At 48.8% G+C, this 10,606-nt stretch overlaps 1 protein-coding gene across 1 annotated transcript in view; it reads right to left on the bottom strand.

Annotated features, from left to right (window-relative positions):
* Positions 1–792: 792 nt before the first annotated feature.
* The window catches only part of YIPF3 (Yip1 domain family member 3), a 25,592-nt gene continuing 15,778 nt past the window's right edge, over positions 793–10,606 (bottom strand). The window contains exons 5-8 of the mRNA XM_019526706.1: positions 4,252–4,383; positions 3,497–3,610; positions 2,595–2,718; positions 793–1,278 (exon numbers count right to left, since the gene is read on the bottom strand). Coding sequence (XP_019382251.1) covers positions 1,157–1,278; positions 2,595–2,718; positions 3,497–3,610; positions 4,252–4,383 — 492 coding nt within the window. The 3' untranslated portion in view covers positions 793–1,156. The remainder of the gene's footprint in view (positions 1,279–2,594; positions 2,719–3,496; positions 3,611–4,251; positions 4,384–10,606) is intronic.

Below are 10,606 nucleotides of genomic sequence, written 5' to 3'. Positions count from 1 at the left end.
CAGCTAGGCCCAGCAAGTGCAGACTGCTCTTTCACCCTACCATTAAATGGCCCCTTACAGCAAGGTTTGCCAAGAGCTGGTGGAGGGGAAGGACTTAGGGTGGCTTCTCTTCACTTAGTACATCGCCAGATCAGCGCACAGGAAGTGGAGCAGGCCAGCAGATCTGCCTCTGCACTGATTGTGATTCTGTAAAACAAAGTAATTGCGTCTCAGCCTGAAGCAGCTGGAGAGCACAGGGCAAAGTATGCATGCTGGGACACTGCTTCCCCCAGACAGGAAAAAAAAAAGCCCCCAGCTAGGAGACAGGCAGGGTGCTTTGCATCAAAGTAAATAGGCCTCTTCACCAAAAACTGAGCAGCCACAATTAGTCCTTCCCCTGAGCCCAAGTAAAGGAAATAGAGATGAGAGAAAAGCAACAAAGCCCCTGGAGGGAATATGTTGCATCGACAGACTGGAAACCTGTTTGGTTTTGGTGCATGGCAACAAAAGGGAAAGAAGGGCAAGGAGCAGCCTGCAACTCTTGGCAGGAGCTGTCTGTGGGCATAAAGAGAAGGCAATTCAGTTACACAGTGCTCCAGTTGAACTACAGATGCCTCTGGCTTCCTGGGCTGTGAAACAATCACCTTAGGGAAGTCGCTTCATTTGAGATATTTCAGAAGTAGATGGGACAAATGCCTGGAGAATACAATGGAGCAAATAACTCCACTTTGGCCCCACAAGGAGAAGAGAGAACAGATTTGATGGGACCTATCAGAGCTCTCCCATTGTACAAGGCAGTTTCAAGGTAAGACATCGCTCAGCACCAACAGCAATTTAATTCTTCCCTCTACAGGAGAGGAACAGAACATGTAGCCTGGGGTGTACAAGAGCAAGCAAGACAGCAAGGGAGGGGGAAAATGACTTACAAAATCCCAGCTACATGGATGACGCTGAGAGTACAACTGTGCGTGGTGCAGCCCAGGTCCAGGCTGAGGGAGCCTGCCTCCTTTGAGTCAATCAAGAAGCCCTGCATTCAGCTCCCTGAAACCTTAACCCAAAGGAGAGGGGCAGAGAGAAACTGAGTCCTATGCCTGCCATTTTGTCTTTTTTCCAAGTAACAGCAGGAGGTTGTGACCCAGTTGGCCCCAGAAGAGACGAGGGCAACAAGTCCATGAGACTACGAGGTCAGGGCCATGACTTTGACTGTTGTGTTCAGTACTGCAGAGGAAACAACTGGAATGTCTCTGGCAACTCTCTGAAATGGGGGGACATTGGGTCCTTCCAACGTGTCCAAGATACCTGTGGGGGAAGGGAAAAGAAGCAGGGGTCACTACTGGGCTAAATCAGACACAGCAAACGTCTTTACTCCACTCAGACCAAAGAGTAGCTGGTGGGGACAGGTAGCGAGGAGTTACAACAGCCTTCAGCTTCACAGAAAGCAGAAACACCTCCATACCGTGCACCATGTACACAGATCAGAGCGTGCCACCCCTGAACTAGAGCAGGGAAGCTGTGGGCACCTCCCAGAGCAGTACAGAGCTTGTCACCTTAGAGACGTGGCTCTGACCTCAGCACAGGCACTACTAGTGAACGCTGCTTTGCTGTCCTCAGCCCAGATCACTCCTACTTTCCATCCCCAGGTACTCTTAACACAGTTTATATTAGGAGCTGCAGCTGGGAGGGGTGGAGTGTGGAATCTGTATATCTCTTCAATAAAGACCTGGTTTGGCAGGTAACGTGGGCATCAACTAAGGTGCTCTGCCCCAGTCCCTACTTATTACCCTCTCAGTTCCTCCCCTCGATACAAGTGACTTCTCCTTGGGCCCCCTGAGGTGAACCCCACAGAGGAAATGCTACCATAACCTGTCTGCTGGAGATTTGCAAGTGGGACCTGGGGACCTTTACTCTGACAGTGGTTGTGGATCTGGGAGCATCTCAGAGAGGGGACTGTGGAATTAGAGAGGTTCTAGTGCAAGCTGATGAGTATGATTAAGAAAAACTTCTACATGAAAAGGGAGGCTGGAAAAATTGGGACTGTTCACTTTGCCACAAGGCAAATAAGGAGGGGTCATACGAGCACACAATGCCAGCTAGAGGGGACAGACGTTGGGGGCTTCTGTCCTTTTTACTGTAGCAAGGGAATGGCCAATGGCATTAAAAGATGACTAATGCTAAAGGTTGTAAGAAAAAAACATGGTCATGCAAACACATAATTATGCTGTGGACTGTCCTATCATAGAGAGTTGCCCTGCCTGCGTATTTAGCAAGATTAAGAAGAGGATTAGATGTTCATAGCTACAGTAAGACTGGTCAGAGGCATAACAGGTGCATCAATACATCTTGGCAGGGAGATAAATCCTGTTGAATTAGGGATATTAAATGCTAGAAGGAGACCTAGTGTAGACAGCAGGTCAGCCCAGCTCTGCCTCCTGCTGGGCTCTTACGCCACCCTCTAAAGCAGTCACTAGTGGCCTCTGCCAAATACAACATATGCACACAGACAGACTTAGGGTCTGATCCAACACAGCCCATTCCACAGTTGGCCCACAGCTAGGGAGAACAATGAGCAGTCCTTCAGGTACACAAGGGTGTTGCCTTTCTGCCTCTTCTCTTACCTTCTACCACCTTGTGATAGGCAAAGTGCAGATAGAGGAGGAAGAGCATGTGCAGGGCAGATAGGGTTCCACACAAAATGAGCCGTTGGGTGTGTCCCACTGTGCGTGACACCAAAACAGCAACCTAGGTACAAGACATGTTAGAGAAGATTCCTGCTGCCCCAGCCTCCAATTTTAGAACCCTGAGCATGTACGAGGATGGGCCATGCTGTAAGAGCTAATGGAGATCCTGGGATGAAAGGGTGGAAAAGCTCTTAAGCCCTAATGTCCTGGTTCATTTTGCTTTAATTTTCGGAGGGATACATAGAAAGAGTCATTACCAATCCCTCATCCCCACCTTCAGGCAGGATAACAGGATCCCTGCTGCATCAAGTGTTGCAAGCAATCAGGCCTCTGGGGCCCCTCAGAGAAAGGGTTAGAGTCCCACCTGGGAGCAGCAACCTCTTGACACGCTAACGGAAGTAGACAAGGTCTGGACATCTCACAACCACCCCACAGTAGTGTCAGGCTGGGCTTCGCAACAGACAAACTGGGTGTGATGAGAATCACTGCTAACCCCAATGAACAGAGAGCAGATCATAATGCCATCATCAATAATTAGCTCCCAAGCCTCAAGTGGCTCTATAACATATCAAATGCAGGTCTTCACTGAAAACATTAACTCGTGGACTGTATGTTTTCCCTTTTCTTTTGAGCTGGAGTGCCTTTGCCACAATTCATAGGGGGATGAATATACTGCTGTGGCTCTTGGATTAAAACCAGCTTCTCATGCAGTTCCTCAGCCAGTTAGGAGTGAATGTCACTGCTCTAGGAGGGGTGATGCATCTGGACAGGGCAATGACAAACACCTCCCCCTGCAAAATTAAGTATTTTGGCTGCAAGCCAGGCTGGCTATCTCTTACCATGCGTAACGTGGAGAGGCCACCAATCCCCAGCCAGAATACATAGAAGAGGGAGTGGAAGTGGATGTTATATGTGATGAAGAGAGTGACACAGTGTCCAAAAAGGCCATAGCCCTGTCAGAAAGAGAAAGTGCAAGGTCAGAATGAACAACTGGGCATGGAGGTACAGGGGGGTTAAATGGACAGGAACAAGAGCAACATATTCCTGATGCATGTCAGAGAAGCCCAAAGCTTCACTATAGCTGCCTGCAAAACTCCAGAGAAGTGCAGCCATCATACAGCACAGATACCTGTGCTCAAAGCATGGTGTTCTACATCAGGAGGTTGGAGCCTGCCTAAGGTACATGGGGCTGGAGGACCCACAGAAAATTGGAGAGTGACAGGGTCTGAAGGGAATGAAGGAAAGCTACCTTTAGGGGCAAACTGAAACCTCTCAACTTTCAAAACCAGGCCCCAGGAAAAGTAACAAGAGATCTTATTACTGCCCCCTCCCCCCAACGCCTTATCTCAGGATTCTCATGGGCAGAAGGAGCTGCCTAGGACTCAAAGGAAATTCCTTTCTTGCTCCAAAACGAGCTGCATGTAGGGGTGTTGGGGGGGGGGGAGTGCAGCTTATTCACCTTCACACAGGGATCCTCACTTTACCAGGATGCAGAAAACACATTCTCAATCCTGAGGAGGGAGCCCAAACTTCCTAACCTATTGAAGCTCCAAGCAGGTCATAATGTACTCCAGAAATTCCATTCTGTACGTACCAGCAATGACAACATTTGCACCATAGTGATCTGGGCATTGCACAGGTATGCCAGGAAATAGATAAAGGAGGAGACGCCCAGCCAGTAACCAAAGCAGGTGCCAATGGCTGTCCCCATCAGTGTGCCTTCTCTCTACACAGAAAACAAAAAGGTGAAGGTTGGGAGAGGAGACATCATGCATGTACAGAAAAGTTACCAGCCACTCTTCAAACACTCATCCTTGAAGAGGTCCTTAGCTTCTGGTAGCTGTTAACAATGTAACACACACAAAATGTAGGGAGACTGTAACACACAAAACGTACACATAATTTTGTACTGCAGCACATGCTTTGGTTTCATGTTGTTTCATGTATCTTGTTTGTACTGTGAAGTGTGCTTTGGCCCCTCCTGTCCTACCTGTTGCTGAGTGGCAGGTATATGCCCCAGAACTAACCCTCTGGGTGAGCCCCCAAGTCTCAGACTGCCTGGGTATGGGTGGAGTCTCCCCAAAGGGGTGCAACTACAGACTATACCTTGCAGTTAATAGTGTTTTGAATTGCATTTGGTGCTCTCTTTGTCTTTCTCTACTGTAATAAATCTGACCTTTTCTGGTACACTGCTTGCAAGGAGGGGGAAAGAGGAGGTTGCTTATGAGGCACCCCCATCCAATTTGCTGATCCCAGATTTCTGGGTGGGGGCTCAAGCCACAGTGAAAACTTTTGGTGTACCTTGAAATTTGAACCCAGCCCTTGTTGCTTCTGACCAGTGCCTGGCAGAAAGGTTATTTTGGGTGCTTGTCTGGGATATCATTTCTGGATATACCCAAAGCAATTTTTGGGGTGACTGTGCCCATAAAATCTGGGGTGTCCACTGTACCCTGAATAAACTGGAGGTGCATTCTGAGATTTGTGGGTGGATTTTGTATCCATGGTTTTGGGGTGTCCACTGCCCCCCAAAATTGCGTTGCCTGCTGCACCTCAAGATTCAAAGGGTCCCCTGATATTTTGGGGGTTACTCTCTATCCCTTGCAAGCAGTTACATAGTAGTGAATAAAGATAACCTTGGACTGGGTTAGTATCAGATGGTGCTGTCAGTGTTGGGCACCTGGTACAAGGAAGTGCAGGTACAGCCAGAGAAATCCTTACTAGTTATACTGGCATACTGAGAGAGCTAACCAGGGAAACAGTATAGGGCCTCTTGCAAAAATCTTTTACCTATTTTAGAAAAGTGCAAGGTACACAGACTGAAGGTTCGGACAGAGGAGGGAGGCCAGGCTTTGCTGTGTGAGCTACCGGTATCAGCAGACCCTCTGAAAGTCCCAGTGCTAATAGAGGTAGATAATGAGATTTGGACCCTGACTGCTTTCAGGATCCAGGCTCTATCTATCCCTACTAAGGATGTACTTGACAGGAGCAAAGAGTCCACCTGAGCCAGCGGGGGAAGGAAGGCAGGCAAAAGCAGTAAGTCTATGAACATGGATAACTCTGAGGGGTTCCCTGGTGCACAGGCAGCAGTGCCAGGGCAGGCTTTGAGGGAGGCTGTGCAGCCCCATCCAGAGTCTGTGTCATATGGGAAGTTTTCAGTGTTCTCAGGAGCCACTCCCCCCTTGCCTGGTGAGGAAGCTTTGGAGGTCTGGTATTCTCATGCTTAGAGCACTGGCAAATGCTGGATGAAGAGAAATGGCGCTGCTTAATGGAGAGCCTCAGGGAGCCAGCCTTTGAAGTGATTTGTGCTTTAAAATATGACAATCCTACCATCATGGCTCAACTGTGCCTTGAGGACTTACTAGGTGTGTTCAGAGGTACAGAGAAGGCTGACAAATTGTATTTTAAATTTTGCAGCATCTACCAAAATAAAAGGGAAAAGGTCTCCATCTACGTGCTAAGGCTGGAGAAGATGCTGCAGAAGGCAACAGCTATAGAATGTCTAATTCAGAAAGGAGTTAACCTTGCTAGACTCAACCAGATATTGATGGGGTGGTATACAATAGAAGAATACTAGTGAACCTCAACCTCACTAATCAGATAGTCAATCCCTTGGGTCTCAGTCAACTGATAAAAGATCTGGGAGGAGGAGCAGCAAACAGTGAAGGAGTCTATCTAGTCCCATGGCAGGGCTGCTCCCCACCCTGCAACCCCTAGAGCCTTGGTAGTGAACACCCAAGATCTCTCTTGACAGGATGAAATCCTGGGGGAACAGGTGGCTGCATTACCAAGCAGGATAGATCTTGTGGGTTCCAAACCCCACAGGTCTTTTGAGGCCACTGGGCCCCACCCCCAGGGGTCTGTCATCTCAGAACCCCATAAGCAAGCAGGGCATCCCCTGTTCCGTAAGTGTGGGGAGCACAGGCATTCAGCTACCAGGTGTGGAAATGCCAAGAACGCCACCCTGGTGTTGCAGAAATTGAGAGCTGGCTGGGTAAAGTCAGAAAATGAGGATGGGGTAGGGCCAGGGAGCTGCCAAAATCTCCATGACTCCAAGACTCCCACCCTCCAGGCTTGCCTGGATAGCTCCCTCCAGGCCTAGCAGCACCCTGAGTAGAGGTCCTAGTGAGGATTGAGGAGAAAGTGTCCTAATATGCTAGACAGCTGGTCTCAGGTGACTATCATTTCACAGATTTCATAGGCATTTGGGCTGCAAGATCATTGGGTCCAGCCCCCTACCCAAGGGGCAGGATTTTTTCAGTCATTCTATGAGTACCTGAGACCTGAGGCACTTGCTGCTGCAACCCTTAATGGGCTAGGTTTGTGTGGTCTGTGCCAAGAGGCACATCCCTATAACAACTACATTATAATCTGATTGGAGCTCCCAGAGGAGGTTGTGGGAGTCAAGGAGGAAGTAACTAGGGGTATATGCAACCACAGCTGTAAAGGAACGCTGCCCCCAGGTTCTATGCCAAAGTGCAGTGCTAAAATGTTGGGTCTTCCCCTGGAGAGTATTCTCCAGCTATCTGTTAACTATGTGGTGCTGGAACAATCCCCTTTGCAGAGCCTTAATGCTGCTGGTCTGCAAGAAGTGCAAGAGCAACCCCAGACACATGATGTTATAAAAGGTGTAAAAGAAGTGGGGTACTCTTCTAATCAGGTTAGCTGCAGGTACTAAAGTATTCCTGAGGGAATGGGTCTAACTTAAAATTGGTGGATGGAGTGCTGCGTGGAGTAACCACCAACCCATGTGGTAAGTAATGAAAGCAGTTGGTGCTGCCCAACAGATACAGAACTGTAGCCATGACAGCTTTCCACAATGACTTTGGGTACTTGTGGTCTGAAAGGACTCTGGAACTTATTCAAGATAGATTCTAATGGCCACGGATGGCCGGCAATGTCTGACAGAATTGTGAGTCTTGTGCTCAGTGCATGCAAAGGAAAACTCTACCCTCCAAGACCGCCTATCTGCATAGTATTACCAGTATGAAGCCACTCAAACTGGTATGTATTAACTTCCGGTCTCTGGAACTAGACAGAAAGAGCACTAGGGATATTTTAGTGGTGACAAACCATTTCCCTTGGTATGCCCAAGTATAACCCACTCAGGACCAGTGAGTCACTACAGTCACCTGTGTGCGGTGGGAAAAATAATTCTCCGTTTATGGGTTTCCAGGCTGAATACACTCAGATAAGGGGAAACACTTTGAAAGCTGATTTCTGAAAGGTGTTCAAGATAGCTGGAATTCAGAAATCCAGAACCATCCCATATCGCCCACAAGGGGACCTGCTACCCAAGCATTTCAACTGGACTTTGCTAAACATGTTGGGAACACTGTGTGCAAAAGAGAAAGTGAGCTGGAGTCAGCATGCTGCATTTTTGGCACATGCCTACAATGCCATTCAGAGTGACACCACCGGACTCAACCCCTACTTTTTGATGTTTGAGTGGGAACCTCACCTCCCTATAGACTTGTATTTCAGGGTAGTTGAAGACAGCGAGGATTATGACCTGTATAAACAGTATCTCACCAAACTGCAGGACAGACTTAAGAAAGTGCATCACCTCACCATGACAACCACTTCTAGGAACACTGATAAGACACAAGCACCAGTATGATGCTAGAGAGTAGATACAAGGCTCCAGTCTGAAGACAGGGTGCTACTGCAGAATTTCAGCATAGTAGAAAAAAAACACAAGATAGCTGACAGATGGAAGGCCACACCTTACTTAGTGGTCAAATGACTTGGAGACCTACCTGTCTATAAGGCAAGACTTGAGATAGGACTGGGAAAACTGTACACCGAAACGTGCAGTTGGCAGTCAAGGAGTTACTTTGTCCCCCACTACCCATGGAGGAGGACCACCCAGAAAGGACAGACTCCCAGAAGGGGGACCTGACTAGAGCCTGGCACAGACCACCCCTTAAATTGAGAGAGGGAGAGGGACCTCCAACCTTCCTGTCACCTACAGGAGAAAGCCACTCTGCACCTGTCCCTACCATGTCCACAGCAGTAAGAATTAGAAGGCCTGTGCAGCACCTAACTTATAATAGCTGCAGAGCTGCATCACATACACCTGTTACTTTCCCATGCTGGCATTAGAAATAACCCATACCAAGGAGCTGTTGAGTTGCGGGGATGTCAAATTCTGTGCTGCGGGGAGAATGTAACATAAAATGAAGGGAGAACATAATACACAAACCATACAAGTTATTTTGTACTGCAATATGTGTTCTGGTTTCATGTTGCTAAGTTTCTTGTTTCTACTGTGAAGTGTGCTGGTTACATATTTGCTGTGTATAATTTCTGTACTACAAAGTGCACTTTAGTTTGGCTATGATCATGGATGCCACCAGTGTCTATTTTGCTGTAATACTGCATCTTGCTTTCCTTCTACCCCCAGGCCTCCTGTGAGTGCTGATCTGGTGAAATGCATGCTGTGGGGACAGTAAGCAGAACCCCACCCCTGCTTTATGGCCTTTTCTTTCAGGCTCCCCCCACCCCAGCTTGTTGTTCTGAGACCAGAAAAACTGGTCTCTCTTCTTCACTACGAATCAGGGGATACCTGAGGCCCTGGCCTCATTGGCCAGGGTCAGCAGTGTTTTTTAAATTAACTGGTTAAGAGAAAGGCATGGAAGCATGGCAAAACTTGGTAATATCATGCCGGGTACACAGGAAGAGGCAGCTGACTAGAAGAGTAGAGCATCTCGAGTAGAGCCAAGGAGGTGATCCTCCCCCTCTACGCGACACTGGTCAGGCCACAGCTGGAGTATTGTGTCCAGTTCTGTGCGCCCCATTTCAAGAGGGATGTGGACAACATGGAGAGGGTCCAGAGGAGGGCCACCCGCATGATCCGGGGACAACAGGGCAGACCCTACAGTGAGAGACTGCGGGACCTGAACCTATTCAGCCTCCACAAGAGAAGGCTGAGGGGGGACCTGGTGACCGTCTATAGACTCACTAGGGGGGACCAGAAGGGTTTGGGGGAGACGCTGTTTCCCCTAGCGCCCGCTGGCATAACAAGGAGTAATGGGCACAAGTTGATGGAGAGGAGGTATAGATTGGACATCCGCAAAAACTACTTCACAGTTAGGGCGGCTAGGAGCTGGAACCAACTTCCAAGGGAAGTGGTGCTGGCCCCTACCCTGGGGGTCTTTAAGAAGAGGCTGGATGCCTACCTGGCTGGACTCAAATGAGTCCCGTTTTTGTTTTGGGGTTTTTTGTTGTTCTCCCACCCTGGCGGGGGGGGTCGGGCTAGAAGATCTACTAGGTCCCTTCCGACCCTAAAACTATGAAACTATAAGAGGGGGCTGAAGCTGGGGTTGGGAAAAAGGACCCCAACGAAGCACCCCAGCAAGAGGAGCCAATGTGAAAAGGAAAACTCAGCCAGGCATTGCCACAGGTACGCTTAGCCCATAAGGCTTCTCTGCCCCAGCTGAGCTGTGTGATCGGGACTAGGAATTTTGGGGGTGCACTATATTAACTGGGCCAAGTCACCGTGTAGAAGCAGAGATCAACACCCTACACAGCCTCCCAGGGAGCAACGATAGGTCCCTGAGGTGCAGCAAACCCCAAGGAGTAGCTCATAAGATTCTCTGGCGTGGGTCCCTCCTGTCCAGCCTGTTGCTGAGTGGCAGGTCTAGAGGTGCAGGCCTCCAGAACTAACCCTCTGGGTAAGCTCCCAAGTCCCAGACTGCCTGGGCATGGGTGGAGTCTCTCCAAAGGGGTGCAACTACAGACTATACCTTGCTGTTTGATACTGCTTTTTTTTTTTTTTTGTGTGTGTACTGTACTATATCTAACCTTTTGTGTTTACACTGCTTGCGAGGAGGGGGCATTGTTTATGAGGGGCACCCCCATCCAATTGAGCGATCCCAGATTTCTGGGTGGGCACTTGAGCCACAGTAAAAACGTATTGGGTATGCCGAAATTTGAACCCAGCCCTTGTT

This window comes from Gavialis gangeticus, unplaced genomic scaffold (assembly GCF_001723915.1).
Source record: "Gavialis gangeticus isolate Ggan-Ray unplaced genomic scaffold, GavGan_comp1, whole genome shotgun sequence".
Lineage (NCBI taxonomy): Eukaryota > Metazoa > Chordata > Crocodylia > Gavialidae > Gavialis > Gavialis gangeticus.
Note: the sequence above shows the minus strand (reverse complement) of the source record. Positions and strands in the feature narration are given on the sequence as shown.